Source organism: Pelmatolapia mariae, linkage group LG7 (assembly GCF_036321145.2).
Source record: "Pelmatolapia mariae isolate MD_Pm_ZW linkage group LG7, Pm_UMD_F_2, whole genome shotgun sequence".
NCBI classification, from domain to species: domain Eukaryota; kingdom Metazoa; phylum Chordata; class Actinopteri; order Cichliformes; family Cichlidae; genus Pelmatolapia; species Pelmatolapia mariae.
In genome coordinates this window covers 18,819,008-18,842,451 of record NC_086233.1, presented here as the reverse complement: position 1 = coordinate 18,842,451, position 23,444 = coordinate 18,819,008, and the positions used below count along the sequence as shown (strand labels likewise).

At 42.0% G+C, this 23,444-nt stretch overlaps 1 protein-coding gene across 1 annotated transcript in view; it reads left to right on the top strand.

Annotated features, from left to right (window-relative positions):
- The first annotated feature begins 6,190 nt into the window (after positions 1 to 6,190).
- col27a1a (collagen, type XXVII, alpha 1a) overlaps positions 6,191 to 23,444 on the top strand; it is a 64,288-nt gene continuing 47,034 nt past the window's right edge. Inside the window, exons 1-4 of the mRNA XM_063478253.1 lie at positions 6,191 to 6,567; positions 10,483 to 10,553; positions 15,046 to 16,751; positions 19,779 to 19,832. Coding sequence (XP_063334323.1) covers positions 6,515 to 6,567; positions 10,483 to 10,553; positions 15,046 to 16,751; positions 19,779 to 19,832 — 1,884 coding nt within the window. The 5' untranslated portion in view covers positions 6,191 to 6,514. The remainder of the gene's footprint in view (positions 6,568 to 10,482; positions 10,554 to 15,045; positions 16,752 to 19,778; positions 19,833 to 23,444) is intronic.

Here is a 23,444-nt window from a genome sequence, read left to right as displayed (position 1 = left end):
CTAGTCCATATTCTGCGAGCATAATGAAGTCCTTTTACAGAAGGCATCACTGGAATCTGGACACTGATTTTATGCCAGGGAGAGCAGGTTTCACTAGGCCCTGCTGTTTCTACTTAGGCTACCCTGGTCTCTGGTGGCCCAATCCAAACTCAATACAGAGCCTTGTGTCCAGAATAAGAATGAATTATGGTCCTGTTTTACAGATGATAAGTACTGAATCGGAAATTGAAGCTGGATTTAATCAGGAGATGAACTGCACACTGAGGTGGGATTTCATTATAGAGAGAATTGAATAAGAACTTGCTTTGAATTTAAAATAAGAGCTTGTCTAACTCTACATGCTGTCAGGGTCTGCTGTTTATGAAGGGAGGAGCTTGAAATGTGGAATTTCACAGTGCCCAGTTGAGCCAAACACATATCTAAAACCCTGCATACCTGTGCGCATACTTACAGTGGGTACAGTATATTTTCTATGCTTATACCCAGGTGTGGACTAAGTTATTTGTACTTGCTCCAAAAACTGTGTTAAGAATGAAAACAGGAAAAAGCTTTGCTGCCAATCCTATTGCTCCATTTCCAAATTACTTTTACAGGTTAGCAAGCATTTTCTGTTTTAGAGTTTTTCATAAAAGCATACACGGGGAATTGCTAGACATGAAGAGGGGCCACTTTCTTTGAAGTGCACAAAGTACATTTTTAAGGCTAAAATATAATAAAGACAATAAAAAAACTAAAAATGTTCCCTTAAAGTGTTAAGTTTTCAGCATGTTGTTTACCTGTCTGTCCCACAACTGGACTGTTTTGTACTATCACAACAGTTGAACATTCACTGTGCCCTACCTGCATAGAGTAAACGTGAACACAGACAGGTGGGCTTGCTGGTGATCATAGTGGCACCATAGATTGCATATAGAGGTCTTTTTTGGAGCCAAGGTTGACCATATTCGAATTAGAGGGTGGGGTGTGCTAATTTATATCTAATAGCTATTAGCTAGGGAGATCTGAAATGTTTTTGTACCAGGCTGAAAACATGTTTGTTTCTGTTGAGAAGATTTTTTGCTATGGGAATGGGCTCGCTTTTGGAGACAATCTCAAGTGGCACTTTGAGGAGCCTTGGCATTTGCACTTTGTCTTCATTTTTCAGTAACACCGGCGGTCACTTGAGTGGAGAATTTGACAGTTAAAAAGCTTCACATCTTTCAAAGGAACAGGTAGTTTAAAGAGGAACAAGTGTAGTAGACTTTGTTGCCACAAGTAAGTACATATCATAAAACAAGAACTTGATTTTAAAGGAGATGGTCCTCTTCCACAGAACTGTTCATCCATCCAGCCATCCATCTATTTTCTGCCAGTTATCCATGTCCATATTCTAGGGGCAGCAGTCTAAGTAGAGATGCCCACACCTCTTTCTCCACAGTAACTCTCTCCAAGTTTTTCAGGAGGGACCCCGAGCTGTTCCCATGACATCTGTGAGATGTAATCTCTCCAGTGTGTCCTGCGTCTGCCTCAGGGTCTCCTTCCGATAAAACATGCCTGAATCCCTTTATCTAGGAAGCACACAGGAGGAATCTTAATTAGATGTTCAGACCACCTCAACTGCGCCTTTCAGTGTGGGAGCGTAGCAGATCTTTTCAGAGTTCTTCACCAATCACCAAACTCCTGTCCCTATCTCTCAGGTAAAGACCTGATGCCGCACCAGTTATACCTGCAATTTTGTTCTTTTGGTCACTTATCCAGGGCCACAAGACCATAATGGACAAAGTAAGCTCTAGAGAGGGCCTTTCTAGAAAGAAATATTAAGATGCTTTCAATCTCAACCTCGCAGTTGGATGCCACTAAAACCTACACTGTGGTACTTTAAAAGATCATTATAGGTTGTTTCTCCTGCCCCAAAGTTATCAGTTATTAAACATTAAAGATTTCCAGTTATAATGTGAAATTGGCATTTCACATATGAAACCACAACATGACATAAAAACGGCCTTTACCTTTTGATGAAACTTTTTACAAAATGTTTAAGTTTTTGGAGTCATATTTGACTTTACAGTTGTCCTGCTTTCTGTTCAGACGCTGTGTGATCGTGAACCTTAGGTCAGGAGTGATAAAGTTGCAAATATTACCCCGCCCCCAAACAGGGAGGGCAGTGTCAAAGGCATTGTGTAGGATTAAATGTGCATCAGCTTAAGAGAGGTCTAAACCTAAACATAAAATACAGTAAGAAAACTGCAAACACTGCAGAAATCAGTCTGAAAACAGCACATAGTGTGGAAACTTCCTTCATCTTTCACACTTCAACAAGTACAGATCTATGTGGTGTTGACACTCCAGCCTAGTCAAGCCTGAGAGCCTGCCCCCTAAAGAGCTTGTCTCCCCCAGCAGGTTATTCTGGTGTTATTATGAGAACTCAACATGCTCATTATGGTTGTGGCACTGTTTTCAGGGTGGCTGTCAACACTGGTGTGCCAACACTGGAAATGCTTGTGGTGAAGGACTGACAGGGACAGAGAGAGAGAGAAAGAGAACAGAGACACGGATGGAGGAGAGCGAAGGAGGCAGGGAGGGGATTTAGGAGACAAAAGAGAAGAAGATAGATGTGTTAGCGTGGGTCGACGGTGACAAAGACAAAGAGAAATGTGACGAGAAATATAAAGGAGCCAAAATGGGACTGAGAGGGGGGCAGAAAATCACTGCGGAGAGGAGCTTGTTTGACTGCTTGTCACCTCCCAGTGCATCACCAAACCATCCCTACACAGGAAGGAGACAGAACCAGGAACACAAACAAGTGGATAGAACCACCTGTAAAGGAAAAACACAAACCACAGAGACACTCCACACACACAAGCATTCGCATACTCATACATACACTCACACATTCCTTTTATGAACAGTCTTCTTGTGTGCAGGGGAACTGAGAGAGACAGCACTGTCTGGTAAACGCCACCAACTCCATAACCTCTGCCACTGCCCGCCATGAAAACACACCTACACTGAGGTTGCTGTCTTTGCAGTTTAATTATTCGTTCGGTGACAACAGGTTATTTTAATGCTCCAAAAACATTACCGTTGAGCTATTTAGCTAGCATCTTACCCATATCCTTTTAATTCCTTGAATTTGCTAATGCATTGTGACAAATGAAATTAAATTTCAAGAGCTTTTCATGTGTCATCTGACATATTTTCATTACATAAGTGTTCGGTCACCTGGAAGCCATTCTACACACGCTGCTTATGTAAAACAGCAAGAGCTCTCGGATAAATATAAATCACGAAAAACATGTGGACACCCAACTAAACCTAATTTTCTTAGCTTTTAGCCTGCTGTATTGGCTTTTTCTGTGTATTTACAGTATAGCTCACTGTAAACACTGATATCCAAATAGGCTGTGCTGCTGTTTCCCTTGCCGTGCATCAAAGAACAGTCTTGTGTCCTCACTAGGCCCAGGCTGCAATTTGGGCTCAAGGCGTGGCCCGGCACCCATTGGGCTGTGTCCGCCCTGCGTACCAGTAATGACCCCTTCCCTATGGGGAGTGTTTGATCTGGGCTGCTTGTGTGCTTCAGCAAGACCTATTTCTGGAGCGTGGGGGGGGATAAAGGGAGCTTTCAGACGTGGTGCCAATGACCATAATTAAGCAGCTTTAAGGGGTGGCAGCGAGCGCGCTAGCAAGTACAGAGTTTGTAATTTGGAAGAAGGGGGCAGCGTCGCTGTGGCTCATTGGAAGTACATGGGAGGGTCGGGTGGCACCCAGTTCTGAAACACAAGGCATGGTGTGTGTAAAAGGGACTGCAAAGAGGATTTTAATGACTTGCATCCATTAGCACCCACCCCTGAGGCTAGCTGACCAACAGCTTATGGCTAAAATGAGGGGAGATCACCATGTGCTTCACACACAAGCAGTCAGCTTCAGCCTAACAGAGTGTCATTTAAGGTGACCTTTTTAACTGGTCAGTCAGCCACTAATGGTTCAAAGTCACTGACATCTTTAGCCTCATCAGCTAATTGTTTATCCTCCAACTTGGCTCTGTGGAGCATTCATCTGAGTGTGAGTGTTTGGATTCATTCATTCTGATTTTAGAAATTAAAGTTGGTATTTTAGTGATAAGATCAGAAATTATCCAAATATTCCCTTTAAATTGATTTAATTACAAGCAAAACACGACTGCTAAAAAAATATTATTTGGAGAATGAATTTATATGATGGGATGAGGTCCAAGTACTGTAGTGGTTCTCAGAAATGAACAAATGCACCCAAATAGCAAAACAATAGAACAAAAACATTTTTTGTTGCTCAGCAGAGTTATGGTATCCATGCAGATATCTTTGGACGTATTTGTGAGAATTCCTTTGTATTTTTGCCTCAGTGCCTATAAATTGGACATGGATTATCTCTAAGGATAATCCACAGACTTTGCAGTGAACTGTTTTCAATGGCAGCACCTTCTGCTGAAGGCAGTGTGTTTCTTGGACTCATTTGCTTTTGAACAGTTTTGAAAGGAACTTAAAATATCATGTCAAATGTTCATGTACGTGTTAATGAAACACCTCAAACAGGTGGTGGGTGGTAATTACTGGCTCACGGTCCCTGTGGGGTGGTCTTGGCCGGCCTTATGCCCGATCAGGCCGTGACCCCTGTTAAGGTAATGGGTGTTCATCCAGGTGCTTCTCCATTAACACGTCTCTAACATCATGGGCAAAACCAGTGTAAAAACAGTTGTCTTATTTATAAATTTAAAGAAAAATCTCTGCAAACTGCCCCAATTTTACTGAATAAGTGAACTGAATAAAGACAAAGACATCTTTCCAGCCCGTGACTATTATCTACATTTTAAATTTTATCTTCTGGTTATTGCTCAGTTGTTAATCATAGCTCTTTCCAAACCTCCCCTTACATTTTCCCAGTTTTTACTCCTTGGGGAGTTATGACACACTCGCCAAGTTTACAGTCATAGAGCTCGTATTTATCGTTACCACCTTTCTTGGGAAAATCCAAAGCTTGGCCATATCAATTTTTCCATACATTGCAGGGCAATGTGATGGCATACTTGCCAACCTTGAGACCTCAGAATTAGGGAGACATTCAGGGTATACATATACATATATATATATACAAAAAACTTGAATTTTACAATGTTTACTTATCGGATAAAATAAGCTAAATGTCACCGTTATTATTGTCCGGCCGGAAACAGGCCGGGGGTGTCCAAATTCAGAGACTGCGTCCACCTGAGGACCTTCGCGGTGTAAGTGGGCACGAAACCGGGTAGACCGGAAATCAGCGACTGTGAAATTGGACGGTCAGAATTACGTCACGAGCTCTCTCGGTGGAGTGAAACTCTGCCGTCTGCTCCTTGCTATCTAAAATATAACCGGACGCTGGCGTAAATTTTCGACCATCTCACACTTGTTTAATCAGTTTTATTCAGCTGTGTGAAAACCCCAGAGGAACCCTCCCGAGGGATTAATAAAGTTTTATTTAATCTAATATAATCTAATTACTTTAATCTCAGCCAAATCGATTTACCCAAGAACCAATAAAACACCGAAAAAGACCAAACAACGTTTAAGTTGTTTAAGTGACGTTTATTTCATGTTTAAACTGAATAGCGAAAGACCGCGGGGGTTTGAAAACGATGTCCACCGGGAGTTTGCTGTTCTCCCCGGCTCAGATAGTTTACACAGCTACATTCTCGCCTGAAAATATGTTAAAAGTTTATTTTGCGACCCAGAAAGAGTAATAAGAGTAATATTAAAACTAAGTAGCTTCAGTAGTAGTAGCCATTGTTGGAAACTGGAATTGGCTGGGCCAATCTGGGATATGGTTTTTCAATTTTGATGTCCGGGTGGAAAAAATAATAATAATAATAATAATAATAATTATTATTATTATTATTATTATTATTATTATTATTATTATTATTATATTTAAGCTGTAGCTGTAGGCGCTCCTTTCTGGCACTTTCTAGTGAAGTCCTTCCCATCGTGTCACCGTGCTTCATTCATATGGTTAGCCGGTGCTTTGGATTTGGGTTAAGATCCTTGTGGCCACCCCCTGAGAAGGCGTGTAGTTGCTCGATGCAACCGCTGGGCTTGTAACTTGACACCTGGCCGTGCGGTGCATTTGCCATCGCTTTACCCACAGAAAGCCTATTTAAAAAGGAAAGGGATGAGTCCAACGCTCCTGACTCCGTAACCCCCTTTCAAAAGAACCCAGCTTTCGCTCTCCCTCTCTCTCTCTGGCCGCGCGTCCCTCCAAACTGGATCGGCATAAATGAATGAAACACAAGGGAATATCGACAGACAACCGCACAGGAAAACTCTCTGTCAAAGCAGCCTGTCAGGAGGAATTTATACTGGACTTGACAGGCAATTCAACATGAGTTTTTTCCTCTGGAACTTCACCTCAAGCTTGTCAAATGCGTAAAGCGGCGACCGGTGTCTTTTTTTGCCCCCCTTGCAAAGGAGTCACACTGTGATTAAAGGATCAGGTTTTTGACTGCCAGGACAAATGAATACAAATGAATTTAGGCACCCGAAGGAGAGATTGCAGAACCTCTCATCTAGACACAAAGTAAGTGACATTTGTTATCACTGTTTTATTTTATTTTAACGACTTTTTTGTGTTATGTGAACGGGAATATTCAAAACATGATGTGTACCGAAAAACAGTTTAAAGACCTGGATGCCTCCATGTGCGTACCTGATGATGTGCCGGCTGGCTGTTGTCCAGCTCACAGTGAAGAAATTATGTCCACATGGGGAATGCTGAGTCTCTGAATGGGGTCTGTTTGGACCATGGGTGTAATTTGTCATTTGCATGGAATACCAAACAACTCCATTCGTGCAGATATTTTTACCTCCCCTTTATCGGTTCTTACGTGAAAAAGCCGGTTCATTCGGACGCAGTTTGCGTAGGTCGTGTTTAATATCCGCACGCAGTTCGTTGACATTACTGGAAGTGTTCACTAAAGTGACTCATCTGACAAGCAAGCAAATTAGGGAATCATTCTTACCCATAAAGTTTCATGAGAGGTCCATCATCCACTAAGCTGTTTTGTAGGCATGCTTTCATCATGTTTTTCCGTTTACGCGTTCCCCACATGGCACTTTTACGAAGGCTAAATAAAGGGATACTTTTTTAATGGTTAAAAATGTTTTCCCCAAACAAACAAGCCTAAAACGAACGCATACGTTTCTGCGACAGCCTTAAAGTATTTAATCAAACATCTGCAACCGATATGAGCTTTACTAGAATGTGATATAAATTACAGATGTTTTATGGACGTGTTTACAGCATAGGTCTCCACAGACAGTAAGTACACATGGGAGCAGTGCAAAGCCGTGTGTACTACGCTGTTGACTTTTTGGTGAAGTTCATGCTGCAGCCTAATGTTGCTGAGCTCAGATGTCATCCATTGATCCATTTCTTTTTTTCATTCATTTGTGCACGCAGGCGCGATTCTAACCTCATTGAGTGCTGAACAGCTGGTTTATTTGACAGATTGCTGGCGAGATAGCAGCCATGCAGTCATTTAGGGAGTAGGAAAGTCCGGACAGTTGACCCATCGTCTGCTCGTTTTTCATTAAAACAAATTGGCGCAGGTTGTGTCGGTTTATCACACCTACCTGTCGCGCGTAAAGAAACATGGCTTTCAAAAGCTTTGCCTCCTCACTGTGTTAGTCACGACTCCACGGCGCTACGACTGCATTATTATGGACTGTGATGAAGTCAAGTCTGTCTGTCTGCGATGTGTGCAGAGAGTTTCATTCTCTGTGTGTCCACTTGGTGTCTCTCTTCGTGTCCCGCTCTTTACTTTTCACACACAATCAATCCTCAGCAATGCATGATTTTTTTATCCTTGAAATCAAACTGAAAAATTGATTAATTGATGGCTCATTGACCAAAGGACTGATTAACTGCAGTCCCTTCCAAAATCCAGCTCAGAGCTTGAGTACTCTGTAGAACAAGGTGTGGATTATTTGAAAAACGTGAGCCATTAGCTGACTGCAGGGAGAAAAGTGGATTGACACTCTTACACCATCCTCCTCATCATCAGCCCTTGTTAGTGTCAGCTCATCCACAGGAATTTTCCACTGTGTGTGAATGTGAGTTTGTGGTCAGGGGGAAGGATCACCTTTGGGAAATCCTTCAAGAGAATCAATAAGAAGGCCAAAATTGTAAATAGAAATGGAAACTACACTGGCCTTTCTGTGTTTTTCTTTTTCTTTTTTCCCTCTATAACTGCAGACAGGTTGGTGCTTCTGTGTATATGTTTCTGGGGAAGGGTTTGTCATGGTTGTTGGGGTGGGGTGTCTAAGAACACAGTGGAAATATTAGGAGAACATATCGTAGAAGAGAGGATATTTACTGAAAGGAAGTCTGTTTTTGTCTGAAGTTTGCAGATTACTGATGCTGATTTTATAATGAGGAATACCTTTTTGCCACTTAGGGAATTGTACAAAGATTGCAGCAGTTTCTATTCACTCACTGTCTCACTCCTTCCAACAGTTTATCACTCTGTTAAATTGGTTGTTGATCTCTTATCATTATTTTTCTTAAAATGGCAGATTTGTGGGCTAATCACTTCTTAATCTGGAGATAAAGATGTTATCAGCAGTGCATGGCCCTGTCTGCACAACGCACAGTATGTGTGTTAGGCTGCCTAATGCAGTGGATGACTTAGGAGGAGGGATTGCTCATCCAGTCTGTATTTTGTCCACTCAGCTTAGGGAAGAATCCCCTCAGGGAGTCATGTCATAGCTCGCTGTTGCAGTATGAAAACCACACCAGACAGGGTCAGCGTACAGATGTCAGTTTATTTGATTTAAATATCCACTGCATACAAATCCCCCTTCAGCACAGCCACCTTCAAATGCTCCACACAGGAGAAAATCCTGACCTGTCAGATGCCTTTCAAAAGTCCCCTCTCCTAATGAAAATCTAAACAAGCTACTGAGAACTTTTAATGTGAAAAGCCAAAGAAAATGGTGCTGTTTCCTAGGAAACCCGGTCCAGTTTCCACAGATGTAAACAGCCCGAGGAATAGAATAAAAGTTGTCGGGGCTGCAGTAAAAATCTCAGCATTCATGACTCATTTTCAGAAAGCGGATCTCTCCCTCCGCTGATAAGACACTGAGTCACACAACTCCACACACATACACACACAGTGACACACAAACACAAACACATCCTGAGTAACCACAGCCAGCTGTGTGTGTGGATGAGTGTGATGACGCTTTATTAGCAACTAGAGGATGGAAGGGTTGGAGACACAGACACCACAAACATGGACGTGAGCACACTGTTGCACACGTGCATTCAGATACACACACACACACACACACACACACTGGTTAATGTTGAAGCTGTAGAATTGTTTCTGAAGAGAGGCAGACACACGTCCTTGTCTGGGATAATGTAAATCGCTCAGCTTATGCAACAGTCACCGTCTTTCCCACATTTATGTATTTGGAGCCCTGTTTGCCTACTGTGGCCCACCAGCAACAGCTGTTATACACATTTCCTCCTCCAGTGTGTGTGTCTGTGTGTGACCATGTGTGCCTGGATGACCTCCAGCGGTAAACAGTGGTTCCCCCAGCCTGTCACCAGATCTCGGACCCCTACTGGGATCTCAGTCCACTTGCCAGTCAGTTTCTTTAAGTTATGCTGCACACCTGGATGCGGTGAGGGTGCTGAGAGACATTTTGTTTTTGTTTTTTCTGCACGTGTGTGTATGTACGAGTGCACATGCATGCACATTTTGTTGGTTTTGGGAGTCTACTACAGTATTTTTGTCTCCAAAACCACAACGTGCGTGTGTTCTTGTGTTTCAGGGAGATAGAGGCTCGCTGAGATCTAAGTGCTTTAGCAGACTCCTGCTTGTGCCCTCCTACTGTAAACAGTTCTGTCACTATTGAACAATATGCTAAGGCATGCCTCCTATGGTCAAACGCAAATAATTACATTCATTAATACTACTTTTTTGTCAGGGTTGAGACAGGTGTCCAATATATCTGTAAATTGAGATTTGTGTATTTGTTATATGCTGGAACAAAGAATTTTGCATTCTCACGTTGTGACTATTCCCTTTGACTTGTTAGACTGTTTGTCCATCAGGGACCTAAACGTAGGACTGGAGTACCTCTAGAAGCAATTTGAGGCTCTGCAGTTACCTTGGCAACACCTCTAAGTAGTTATTTGGGGTTAATGAGGCCAAGGCTCTATCTAAATGAATGGGGAGAGAATTATATCTTTAATGTTAATGGTAAAAAAAAAAAAAGAAGAAGTTTCTGGCTTTATTTATGACTCAATTCATGGTGCCAATATGATCAACATCTCTGCCTTAGCCAGCAATCACATTTGATTGATTGATCATAGTATGGATACAGTTAGTGAGGAATAACTATGAGAAAAAGAGTTAAATAGTTTGTCCAATACCACGTGATTGTTGCCTCTCTCTGACATCCTTCTCTTCTCTTCTTCCAGGAGAGCCCTATTGCTCTGTACCATTTTATATTGTACTTGTTACCTGGGACTTACACAAGTACCCTCTGAAGGTAAGCTTTCTATACTCACCTCCACATACTGCACTTTCTGACCTCTTTTGTTTGTGCTGAAAAAAAAACCCAACTCTGTAAGACTCTGTAAGGAACACTGGTGAGGTTTTGCAGTTATTCTTTGCCTTTTTGGTCATGGCCCAAGCACATAAACACTTTGCTAAGAGAATTGGGCCAGCCGTTGCCATAACAACAGGTGTTGAGTAAGCTAAGTCCAAGGATCTAGGGAGTGATCAGCTCAACCATTCAACGATCTAATGTTGACCATTAATCTAAAAAAAAAAAAGTAAAATCTCATGTCAGTCAGAGGTTAAAGTCAAAATTTTGTCTGGACAGCTGCACTGCTGAAGACCCCACTTAGCAAAGCATTTGTAAAGGCTAATATTTTTCACAATGTGTAAAAGGGCAAAAGGGAAAAGTTTGACGATGTGAAACGTGTACTAGAATTCAGAGATGCCTAAACCAGGAGCTTGCCTCCACTTTGCAGAACATTTTATACAGTTAAGTTAATTCAGTTTTATTCATACTTTATTCATATAGCACCTGTTTACAAAGCATTTAGCGAGATGCGCCTTATTATTGTACTCAGCTCTTTTGCAGACACGTTTCATCTACCGTAGACATCCTACTCTGCAGCAAACAGCAGACTGAACAGTTACAGGCTTGCTGGTCAATATAGTCAAGCATTTAGCAGCTATCTAAGCAACTGGTATTGATCAAAAAGACTGCATAAGGACTTTGATGAGGTGAGCAGACTAATTATCCAGTAATGTTTCTCCATAAATGCAGGATGTTAAAACATTTTCAGCTGATTGCTAACAGGCTTGCCTTTAACCGAGATGTTAAGTCAGTGTTACATTCACAATTTTGCATCCAAGTAGCCTTAAAAATCAGTTATTGCAGATTTAATTGAAAACGTTGAGTGTGTTTCTGTTTGAGCTCCTTTTGGTACCATTTGGAAGTTTCCTCTGATGAAGAGTTATCGATACAGTCCAGTGAATTGCCCCCCTGCTCTAGTCATTATGATTGAGACTGACAGCACACAGACTTCAGTAGGCCCGACAAAGCAGTGACTGCAAAACTGATGGTCGACAAAACCAAATGTCATTTCAGTTCATTACATCAAGGCTTTTCCACAGTCACAGCTCTGCAAATAAGCCTTTAAAAAGCTGACACCTGTTCTTTAAAGTGTCTGGTGTTGACAATTAATATAACATAACAAGTCTTGGTGGCGATAATTCACCAGAGGTGTAAAATTTAGTAGTCAGACCTAATAAAGTTAGTTGGACATGTTTGGCTCCTTTTTTGAAAGCTGAGTTTAGTTTTTAGGCTCCGTTTCATCCACTAATTAGCCTTTTTATTCAGTAAAGAGTCTCTGTATTGAACTGTGAAATGCAATGAACTGTGAAAGGCTGAACAATAAGAGGAGGAATGTTCAGCAATACGTTCTTGCTGATCAGCCTGTGAGCAACTCACTGTCCCCTGGAACACGGATACCTCAGTGCAGCCTAAGACTCCTTTTGGAGGCCAGAGTCAAGGATTAAGTTGTATATTGAACACTGACATGATTTTATTAGGAAAAAATTTAGCATTTTTTTTCTGCAGTGGAACAAATTTTAAAACTAAAATGTAAAATGGGGAACAGCCAGGTAATGATTATGGTGAACAACATCCACATTTGCACGTCATCCCTCACTTTCATTCTTGAGTTTCCAAATCATATGACTCCCCATTCAGCTCTCTATCCTTGTCTGTGTGTCTCTCCTGAAACATTCAAATAAAGGTAAATTGCCAGAAGGTTGAGGAAAAACAGGAAAATTCCAGATAAACCATGTTGTACCATGTTCTATCCCTTATCTAAGCATTGATCATAAGACGAAGACTTAGTTTTACATTTTAAACATATTCAGTAGTCTAATAAGTGACGATTCCAAATATGATATTCAGGGAATTCAGGCAATATATTGCTGTGTTGGTGATTGGGGATGATGAGGAAATATCATAAGCTATTGTAAACTAGCACAGATCGGCCAGAAAGGGATTATTTCAGTATAAATCAGTGACTTCATCCTCTACAAGGGATACGATCAGAGAAAAGAGCCTTGGACTTTCACTCTATCCTGTTTGAGTGAATTGGCACATTGCGAGACTATAAACTCTGGCCATGTGTTAAACATGCATCTGCTCAGACACTTACAGTATGCTTTATATCTGAGACTGTGCTGTTAATTTATGCCTCTGTAACAGTAGAATAGAAGAATAGGAGACAATGTACAGAACAGATAGAGGTAATGTACCCGCCTGCCTCATTGCCAAGTTCCTGTTGTCCTTTAATGCATCAGAGACCACACAGAGAGCAATATACACCGTGCACAGTGTGAATATTATTCCTGTTTTATAAAGCTCTAATGGCTTGAACTAAAGGGAAGTCTTACAGCCTTATACATAGCACATAAGGACCATAAAGAACTTAAAGCAATCAGCAGAGAAAGAGTTGTTTAACTCAAAGTTCTGTTTTGAAGTAAGAGTTTGCATATGTTTAATGTCAAAGTTTTCTAAACCTCTTTTTCTCTCAGCTCAAATATTCCTTCAAACTTTCCCTGCAATTATATGTATTTTCAAAGTCTGGGGCCCAACAGTTTAATAAAGCAAGCCTTGTATTATAGAAAGACAAGCATGTCATTCAAGTCCTCACTCTCTATAGTTTACCAGTGCAGCACATCCCAGCTGTCTTTCCCACTTTTTCTGGTATCTCATCAACACTGCTTTTCCATGGATTCTATACACATGTCCCTATTAGACAAGCCCCAGTGACCACAGGTCAGAGTGAGCCCGCAGACAATAAAAATGGTGAGGGGCCTAGGTCTGAGATCACAGGTCATGGAGAGAATGAGGGCTGTGGGACTACTGAGACTGAAACTCTGAACAGAGAGTCAAAGTTGGCTGAAAGGTTGGAAACTGTGCTCCGAGCTCTCGAGTTGAGAGATGTTGTACTCACTTGTGGTTTCTGTGGCCATGTTCTGAATGTCCACGCTGACTACATACTGATGAGAAGGACAGAGACGAGATGGGAAAGAGGTTACATGATGACGCTGATGTCATTTAGCTCATTCCCTCGCAAATTAAAGGCTTAAAAACAAAGAGACACAAAGAAACGTGTTTATCAGTTTAGCTAACATTGTCAGCACGTGAACATTAGCTTACAGTACAGCATGCACGCATTAATATGAACAGAGATTAATAAAATTCTGCCACCAGATGAATAAAATGTGTGCCTCAAACACACATTTGCAAAAAACACATATTTGTCAGCATTACAAAGCATGCAGTGACCTCGCTTTTGCTTTTCAAGTGCGTTGGCCAGGTGGCTACTAAGAAAGGATTAGGTCCTCTAGCCTGCTTGTACGTTCCTGGTACTGGCTGGATGCTTTAGCCTTGACTCACCTGCAGTGAGTGCAATGCTTAATTGGTTTAGCATTCTATTTTTTATGACCATATATCCATTCTTTTCTGCTCCATATAACCAAAATTTCATTTGAGGTTTATGGGGTCCAGAGGAAAGACAAAATTAAGATAATAGGCATACACTGGGAGAGGTGTTTTGGTTTAACTGCAACACATTTGGATTGTCTTATCAAAGGATTTCTAATAATTCCTGTTGAACGTTTGACCTTTTAAACTCTAATCACAGTAAGCTGAGATGAATCTCTATGAGTTTTAGTGTTATAGGGTTCAGTAAGGTTTTAGATTGCTGGCAAAGATCAACATTATATTTCACTGTGAGTGCAGTACAGAATGTGGTGTACACACGCTGCCCTTGTGCGACACTTTAAGCTGTTCAAGGCATCACAAAAGCCAGTCGTGTTGGAGCAATGTGAATTAGCAAAGCCACTGACATTTGAAGTAGACCTCTGTGCTGTTCAGCAACATAAGAAACAAGATTGCTACATACTCCTGCCTGTCTGGACATAAATTTATTTTGGCCTAAAGTTGATATAAACCATCTACAGAAGCGCTTAGATGTGCTCAAAGTCTGCTGAGTTCATTATTGTTTTGAACTCTTCACCCTTCAGTGTTTAAGCTACAGTATTTTGTGCTGCAATATGGACATGATGCAAGCCTCTCGTAGCATAGGAGTCTTTAGTTAAAACAAAACTTTGGAAAAGTGAAATGTTTTGCACCAAATTCTTATGCAAGAGCTCAAATTGTCTCATTGAGATTTAAATTATTTTTCCACAACCATTTAAAACATGTTACAGTTTGGGCACAAATTACAGTAAAAGTTTAAAACTAGTCCAGATCTCAGTGTGTTCTCTTGTAGTTCTTGCGTGATGTTTGATTTATATTTCTAAAGTTTCCTATGTTGTTTATTTTATCTTGTTCCTGATGATTACCAGGTACCAAAAATATGAGATAATAATAACCATAAACATCACAAACAAGCATGTTGTAAACACTGCTTATCTAACACAGCCCTTTTCCTCCTCTACAGATGTGGACATTCTCCAAAAGTTGGGGCTTAAGGGAGAGAGGACGTCACGCAGTCTGCCGGCAGGAGTCATTCCGTTCAGATCGGGGATCATCCTCAACCAGCGGGCGCATATTGAGGCTCCATTGCGATCAATCTTTCCTCCGGCCATCTGGCCTAACCTCACGCTGGTCCTGAGTGTACGTTCTCACCGTATCAACAGTGCTTTCCTTTTCACCCTGCTCTCAGACCACAAGAAGCTGCTTCTTGGTCTACAGCTTGTACCGGGAAACCTGGTCCTACACACGGGACCAAATACCTCTGTGGCACTGCCCTATGAGCCCCACGATGGCCAGTGGCACCAGCTGGGTCTGGGAATTAATGGACAGAGAGTGACTCTATATGCCTCCTGCGGAGGGCAGAGTGTTCATGCAGACTTTGGGTGGGACAGTGAAAAGGGGCTGGCTCCAGAGCTCCTTGGCTCGCTGCTGCTGGGGAGGACAAGCCAGCAGCAAACTTCAGCACACTTTGAAGGAGCCATTTGCCAGTTTGATCTGGTCCCTTCTGCACAGGCAGCTCACAACTATTGCAGGTACATTAAGAAACAGTGCAGGGAAGCTGACACGTACAGGCCTAACCTTTCTCCTTTGCTGCCTATCGTACCGAGAGAAAGAAACATCACAGCTACTGCTGCTACCCCTAAACGTGGTGGCCCAGTAACCGCCAGGAAAACCACAGGGTTCAGCCTTGCCAGGAGCGCTGCTGCTGCAGCCTCAGCTGTCAGATATGTGGCCCCCACCCAAACGATAAAACCGAACCAAGGGACCATCATCCCAACAACCCTGTTGGGAACTGTGATACCAGTTACAGACCAAGTTGGTTTGGTTTCACCGCCTCTCAAGACCAGAACCAGCACTGTCACAACACCACTCAGGACAGGAGCACCACCCACGAAACCATCAACGGCAAGACCCTCCAGTCCTAAAGCTTTTAATCAGAAACCCTCTAAACCTACTCCATCAAAATCCACTTCATCAAAACCCACTCCCCCAAAACCCACTCCATCAAAACACAGTCCACCAAAACCCACTTCATCAAAACACAGTCCACCAAAACCCACTCCATCAAAACACAGTCCACCAAAACCCAGTCCCTCTAAACCCACTCCATCAAAACCCAGTCCGATAAAACCCAGTCCCTCAAAACCCACACTCTCTAAACCCACTCTGTCAAAAGCCACCCCTCAAAACAACCCAAAAAATGCAAGTGTGGGAACAAGCAATTCAAAGAAACCTACGATACCAGTCAGTACCAGCGCCAGACCCTCCAAGACAAAGCCTAAACCTGCATTATTAGACCAAGGTGCAGTCTCAAAGAAACCCCAACCCACCAGAGCCAGTAAAACTCCTCCAAAGTCTAAAGTTACATCATCGAAAGCCACTCCGTCCAAACCCAAACCAGATTCTCTAAAAGATGCTCCTTTTAAACCAACAACATCAAAGGTCAACCGCTCGAAATCAGCCACCCCCAAACCTACAGCTGCTAAAACCCCTAAGCCAACAAAGCAACCAATAACCACCAAGGCTCCAGTCACCCCAAGACCTACTAAGCCTTCATACAACCCAGTTACACCACCTGCTACTGATGGCTTCCAGAGCTGGGAGGTGCCACCTACACAGTTCTCCATGCTGGTAGAAGCTAAGGGAGAGAAAGGAGATGTAGGACCGCAGGTAAGAACTTTTGGTCAACCTGAGCTGTTTAGTGAGAGTGTTTGTGTGCAAATGCTACAAGAAAAAAAATCTATATCAGCACTGGTGTTTTGCAAAATCAAGGTGAGCAAGCAGTGCACAGACTGTGTCTCATCTCTGTGCCTGCAGCTGTGTGTGGCAAGTTTACATTAGTAAAGCAATAAAAGTGAATGGAGCTTTTCTTTTAGCTCATCCCAGTCTGCCTTGGTCTTTGTCACTGGTAACAAAGACCAGTGCAGTTTTGATTTAGGTGTTTTTGGGTTAGAAAAAGACCACACAGATATTTAGGTTAATATGGAACAGTCTCCTTTGCCACAGAGGTTTGAACCCCTGCTATATTTCTCTAATTCTTTTCACCTTACTCCATGCACAGAGCCTTCCAGTCTGGGTGTGACGTGTCAGGTCTGATGCCTTGCCGTCTCAGCACCAGATTCCTCTTTCAGAGAGTTCTGGTGGAGGTTGCATGGTCTCGTTTCAAAGTCAGGTCCAGGTCAAAGGTTAAAGCAGTCAGCAAACATTCAGCTTCCCAATACAGGCGTTAAGTTAGGCAAGGCCCTCCTTCAGCATCAGAACACGTCTCAGAAAATGTGCTTGTCTCCACGAAGCAGAGAATACCTTTGTGTACACAACTGTCTACACAGTTTCCCAACTCAAAATGTGGTCAGAATGATCAGACCACAATGTCTCTGTCAGTGTCTCTTGGGTGTGTTCATACTTGTACCTGTGATTAAGTCATCTTAGTGTAAAGTGCGAGCAGGGCCTGCTCGTTTGATACGTGTGCCTTGCTTATTCTTTGCAGCAGCCTGTCATTTGGTGCTGTAGACTGCAGAATACAGTGTGTCTAGGGCTCGCTAATTTACCTCTGTAGTGATGTCCAGTAGATGCTTTACTGTCATTAAGGTGAGCCAAGTTGCTGGCATTTAGAAACCAGGACCTGTAATCTTGATATGAAGTGCAGTCATTTACCGAAGAAAATAAATTGTAGAAGGATCAGTAAGGGAAGTTTGAAGATTATTTACCAAAGGACTGTCTGGCACATCCACAAGTGCTGATACTGTGCTGGGGCTTATGCTAAATGTAGGTTAAGTTGCACTAAATGTTGGGTAGGTTGTGGTGGAGTTCTGGCCCTGAAGTACAATAAAGCCATAGAAATGCTCTGGGCTTTATCTTAAAAGTGCATGAAAATGTGCATTTTGCCTGACTTCAATGACTGGGTAAGATATTATGAGACTGGAAGACCTATTTATTTTAAATGTGGATGCCTGCACATACACGTGCCTCCTTCTCTGTCTCTGTGTAACTGTGTAGTACCATCAGAGATCCCAAGTGAACCCAGTTATGGTTTCCTCTCAGTATGGATCTTGATTTATTTATTTATTTATTTTTACGCATGCCATTAGTGTACTGTGCCAACTCTTTTCCCAAGAGCACAACATTTTGTGTGCACACTTTTCTTGCACACCTTAAGAGCCTTTAACATTTACAGCAGAAGTGTGATTTGGACTTCCTGTTGCACAGAAACAGAACTCCAGCTGCCAGGAGAAACATCCAGCTCAGGCACATATACATGCTGCAGTTGCTCTTCTGAAGCACCTTTGGCGCCTCACTCCTACCATGAAAAATGGTTTCCTTTGACATCTGCTCCACTGCATTTTTTTGAGATTGAATTTGAATCTGAATTGACTGTATGGAAACATACTTCTGTGCTCAGTTAAAGTGCACTTTATATATAAGCTTTTAGAAAGGAAACCTTAAAAACGTGTTTTTCAAACTCGCCAAGCACGATTTTCATCGCTGTAAACTTAGAAACAGAGTTTTTCATGTATCAAAGGACAACTCTGTGCACAGCAATGCACGATTCATATATGCAGACGAGCACAGCCAGCATAACTGAAAGCATCCTTTGCTGAATTTGAAATCCAGAAGCCTGAACAAATTGTCTTAGAGAAAAGAAATGAGGTAAGATTGACAGGTGCAAAAAGGAAAAGACAGTGAAGTAAATAAACAAACCAGGCTAAGAAAGGAAGGCCGAGGCAGGGGGTGTAAGTGTGAAGACGGACAGTGATGTATGTTGACGTTGACAGGTCTTCAGGCCACCATAGGGCACACCACCTGCAACAGTAAGGGTGGTCTCTACTTAGGAGGTCATTGCGGAGGAGGAGATGGTTCCAGCACAGTTATAAATAAATAAATAAATAAATGAATCCAAGAATAGACAGACACACTGTATGCAGGTAGTGACTATTATTAGAATAACCCTGAGGATCAGGCGTGTGTGTGTGTGTGTGTGTGTGTGTGTGTGTGTGTGTGTGTGTGTGTGTGTGTGTGTGTGTGTGTGTGTGTGTGTGTGTAAAGAATGAGTTGTGGGGTTTTTTATTTAAATTGTTTTTGAATTAGTCTCTTGTTTCTTAAATTCTTTTTGAGAGCTAAAATGAGTCAATATCAAAAGGGGAGATGCTGCTTCTTTTTTACTACTCGACTATTTATGGATTTTTTTTGAGGACAAAATATGTTAAACATGTTATATAGACACTTTACTACTAGAGGCTTTAACAACCAGAAGCCCACATTGTGGCCTGTTTTGCCAAAATGACCAAAAATACTGTTTTCCCTCATTTCTGCTTTTTCTCCCTCTTTTTCAATTAAAAGAAAACAAATGAGCACGGGCCTGATATAGACACACAGGGGCATTGAGCGGTGCAGGAAATGACCTGTTATTTCTAGTGTTCTTACGATTTCCTGCCACAAGGGCTCAAATCCTCTCGATGGCTAAGGGTGAACTCTCAACACCTTGAGATGGAATTACTTCAGAGGGAAAAGGTGTCGCTTTGTGTTTTTTTTTTCACTCTGTGGATGAATGGCAGCCTCTGTGATGTAGATGAATCCACCGAGGAAATGCATTGGAAGAGAGTCTGGTTCTGTCAGTGTATGCTAAATGAATATACTTAGTCATTGTGCTGTATAAATGGTGTATCAGACTGCAACACTAACCAAATAATCTTTCTGTAGGGGCTGCCTGGACCTCCAGGGAAGCCAGGCGTGCCAGGCAAGAGGGGTCCTCGGGTAAGTGTCTTTGACCACCCTCTGACACCTCCAACCAGATCAAACACATTTTCATAAAAAACGATTCTGTCTGTTGTTGAGGGTTTTTTTTGTTTGTTTGGGGTTTTTTTATAAATGTAAATGAGTGTGTGTTTTATCCTACCTGTTGACCGAAAGCTAAAAGGCAAAACAGCCACAATAACCAAACAAGACACAGGCATGAAAATAAAAGCCTTCCAAGTCCCTCATATCAACCCGGCACTCACACATATACTCACACACAAAGTCTTCCTATGCAGACAGATTGACCATATTCAGCATGGGGATGCGAGTGCTGACCTCCCACCCCTGAGCATAAACAGGAAAGCTTCTATAAAGACGGTCTTTGAAAAGGCTGCCTGTGCCACAGGATGCCTAATAAAAGCACTGTAAACAGACAGAGAACACATGGCTTCACTGGACTTTCTACTCCCGACTGAACTGTTGCAGCAGACTGCACCAACACTCCATAGGAATCCCATTCTGGGCTAATGAAAGACTTGTTTTTTCCAAGGAAGTTAAATAAATCTAGTCTTCTTACAGGAGCTCTCTTCCTCTGTTTCTCACTTTCCGTCCCATAAAATGTAAGGATTCAGCCTGACATTTGTTTGTAACCTTGACGGCAGCACGTTTGCATTGCATTGTTCATAGATGGCTTTTGCCCAAACTGAAATATCAATAACCCTTTAACGGATTGTAATCAAATGTGTTGCTCTTATCCAACAGTACCCAAAGAGGGAAAAAACAGTAGCAGTTTTAACACATACTGTGTTGATTTACATAAAATGTACCATAAAAAAAATCAGAATTCAGAGGAATTCTGACAATTTTGGTGTCAATTTTTTTTCTCCTTTTGTTTTTGTCTGAAAAATTACATCGCCCCCACCAATCTACAACTTGTTGTATCCTATCAGCACATTGCATTATCCCCTAATGTCAATTACCTCATTGATATTAGCACTTAGCGCAGCTGTGCCTGTGGTATCCCTTTTGTTCTTGGTGTTAAACTGTTAATTACAAGGCAGGTACTGCAAACCTGCATTAAAAAAAATAAATGTCTGACATTTTATGCACTACACAGTAATTTCAGATATCCTTTATATTTTTATTTGTTGTTGTTTAAGTATAATATGTACTACGTGCTTGTGTTCCTCCATGTCTTCAAGACCGTTAAGCTAAAGTCTCTGCGATCCCCACCGCCACTACATATGTATGAAAAGCTCTTTGTCTGGCTCTAATTAAAGCTATTTAAGCCCAATCAGCACCTCCCGTTCTGTCTGTAGTACCAGTTACACCACATTGGTCCCTCTTGTGGGATTTCTTATGATCCAAATCAAACTTACCTGGAATGAATCCTAAATAGGGTTTAAAAATCTAAGCAGAGAGCTGCGTGAAGCCAGTCGCCAGTCAAGCCAAGCATGAGTCTGAGTGGAAATATTTTTTGCGCAAGAAAGCTGAAACTTTCCTCCAAATGTATTTTGGAAATTTACAAGGAGAGCTGTTAAAGCTTTTCCTAAGGAACACTTTCTCTATTTTGGACTCGTAAGCAATGAATGCGTAAGGTGAATACAAATAAACAGAAGGATAACTTAGATAACTTCAGTAATTTAAGCAGGAAAAATGTGCTGCAGCATAATCCTTACTCTCTGGTTGGATCCCAGGCTGGGCTGGACTTCTCAACTCTAACTTTCCCTTGATAAAGCTTTAACATATGGCAGTGACCCCTTACTATCATCATAGCTTAGAAGTGGCTTTTGTCATGCTCAATAAACTATCTCAGCAACAGCATCTCGCTTATGTCAAGAGAGATGCTGTTGAACTGCTGGTAGCATTCTCAGTGGAAGTGGTTGGTTTGCAAAGGGCAAGCAATGAAAAGAAGTCATTTTCAATAAGGATGTATTTATAAAGGCCATCAGTTTTGATTCCACTTTAACAGGGGTCAGTTGCAAACGCGCTGCCAGTGTGATTTGGTTTAACCCACACACTTGGGCCCATGAGCGCTCACATGGGATTGTATGCGTGCTACAACACTAATCCCTCCGTGCAGCGCAGACATACTGTATGTGGGTGAGTTTACAAGCTGCCTATATAAAGAGTGAGACAGATTATGGAGCTTTCCTGTAAACAAAAGCATTTATCAAGTTTAACTGCTGCTGCCATGTGTGTGTGCAAACATAGAAAGGCACACACACATGCTAACATGCACTCCGCTCAAAGACATGCTACGCAAACTCTCCCCTCTTAGCCAGATGTATGTGTGGTTTCAATTTAGGAAGGGAAATTTACTTGTTGATCACTTAAAAATTTGAATATATGGTGCAGATTGCTTAGTCTGCAGGGTCACAGGTAGGTTCTTCTGTTTGAAAGACTAGTTTCTGCTAAAAGACCTCTACCAGGTTTGACCTTCTGTAGCCTGGGATTACTGGAAGTCTGCATGATGACACACAGAGCACCATTGAGCCCAAGAAGAACCAACCATGAACCTTGACCTCTCATCCCACACATGAGAGTGTGAGATGCCATCTCTATGGCAACAGATGTGAGTACAGAGACCGTTGCTCAGTACCCATGAATAGTCGGGCCGAACTTTTTCGAGTGTATTTGAGGGTATATAATGACGACGATGGTAGGAGGGTGTGAGTGGAAATGTGGATGCATCGTCAGTGCACAGGCCTATATCTATCCGAAGCCTCTGTGTGTGTGTGTGTGTGTGTGTGTGTGTGTGTGTGTGTGTGTGTGTGTGTGTGTGCGTGTGTGTGTGTGTGTGTGTGTGTTCATCTGGAAACTGCTGGGTCAAAAGGGTCTTTGTGTGGGTGAAAATATCTCTGTCACCCATCTTTCCTCCTGCATTCCCTCCAAACCACTCCTCTGTCGCTAACCAAATTTCCCCTACCCTGCCTCACCTGTATGCATTCAGATCCCAGATCGGCATACGGAATAGGAACCTGGAAAACTTTAAAGAACTTTCAAATGAAAACATGTGCTCCTCTGTTGGGCTCTTTCGGTAACACCACGCAACAGATCAGCTTTTCAAGGGTCTTTATAATCCCTAGAGTAAACTGTGTGTACGGGTCTTTCCTCTGGAACAACTTTGTAATGAGCTCCGGGACTATAAAAATCACAGACCAATCCCCTTTTGGGCACTTTGTTTTGGCATAAAAACCACATCTAGGTTTCCATCTTAATTTCCAAACTTGTCATTCACATTATTAATTATTACTATTATTGTTTTAAATACCTAAATAATACTTTAGACTTTTACTCGTTATTTCCTTTTTCATATGCTAAAAATGTTGGCACAGAAGCAGTTCATTCATCCCCATCTGCTTCTGTTATTATAGCATTTGAGTGTAATTCATGTGGCATTAAGCTGCAAATTCCACTCTTTTTATCCAGCAGTGGCGAGGCCTGTTTTCAGACTTTTAACAAACAGTGAAATATCTTTAGGGACAAAGGTTCGAGTGTCTGTGAATGCTTGGTGGAATCTTTAATTATGAGGACATCCAGCAGTTTCACATGCTCTCTTGATCTAATGTTAGTTAATCAGACATTGCCCTGTCTGCTCTCATTTGGCACGGCATCATACAGAATCTC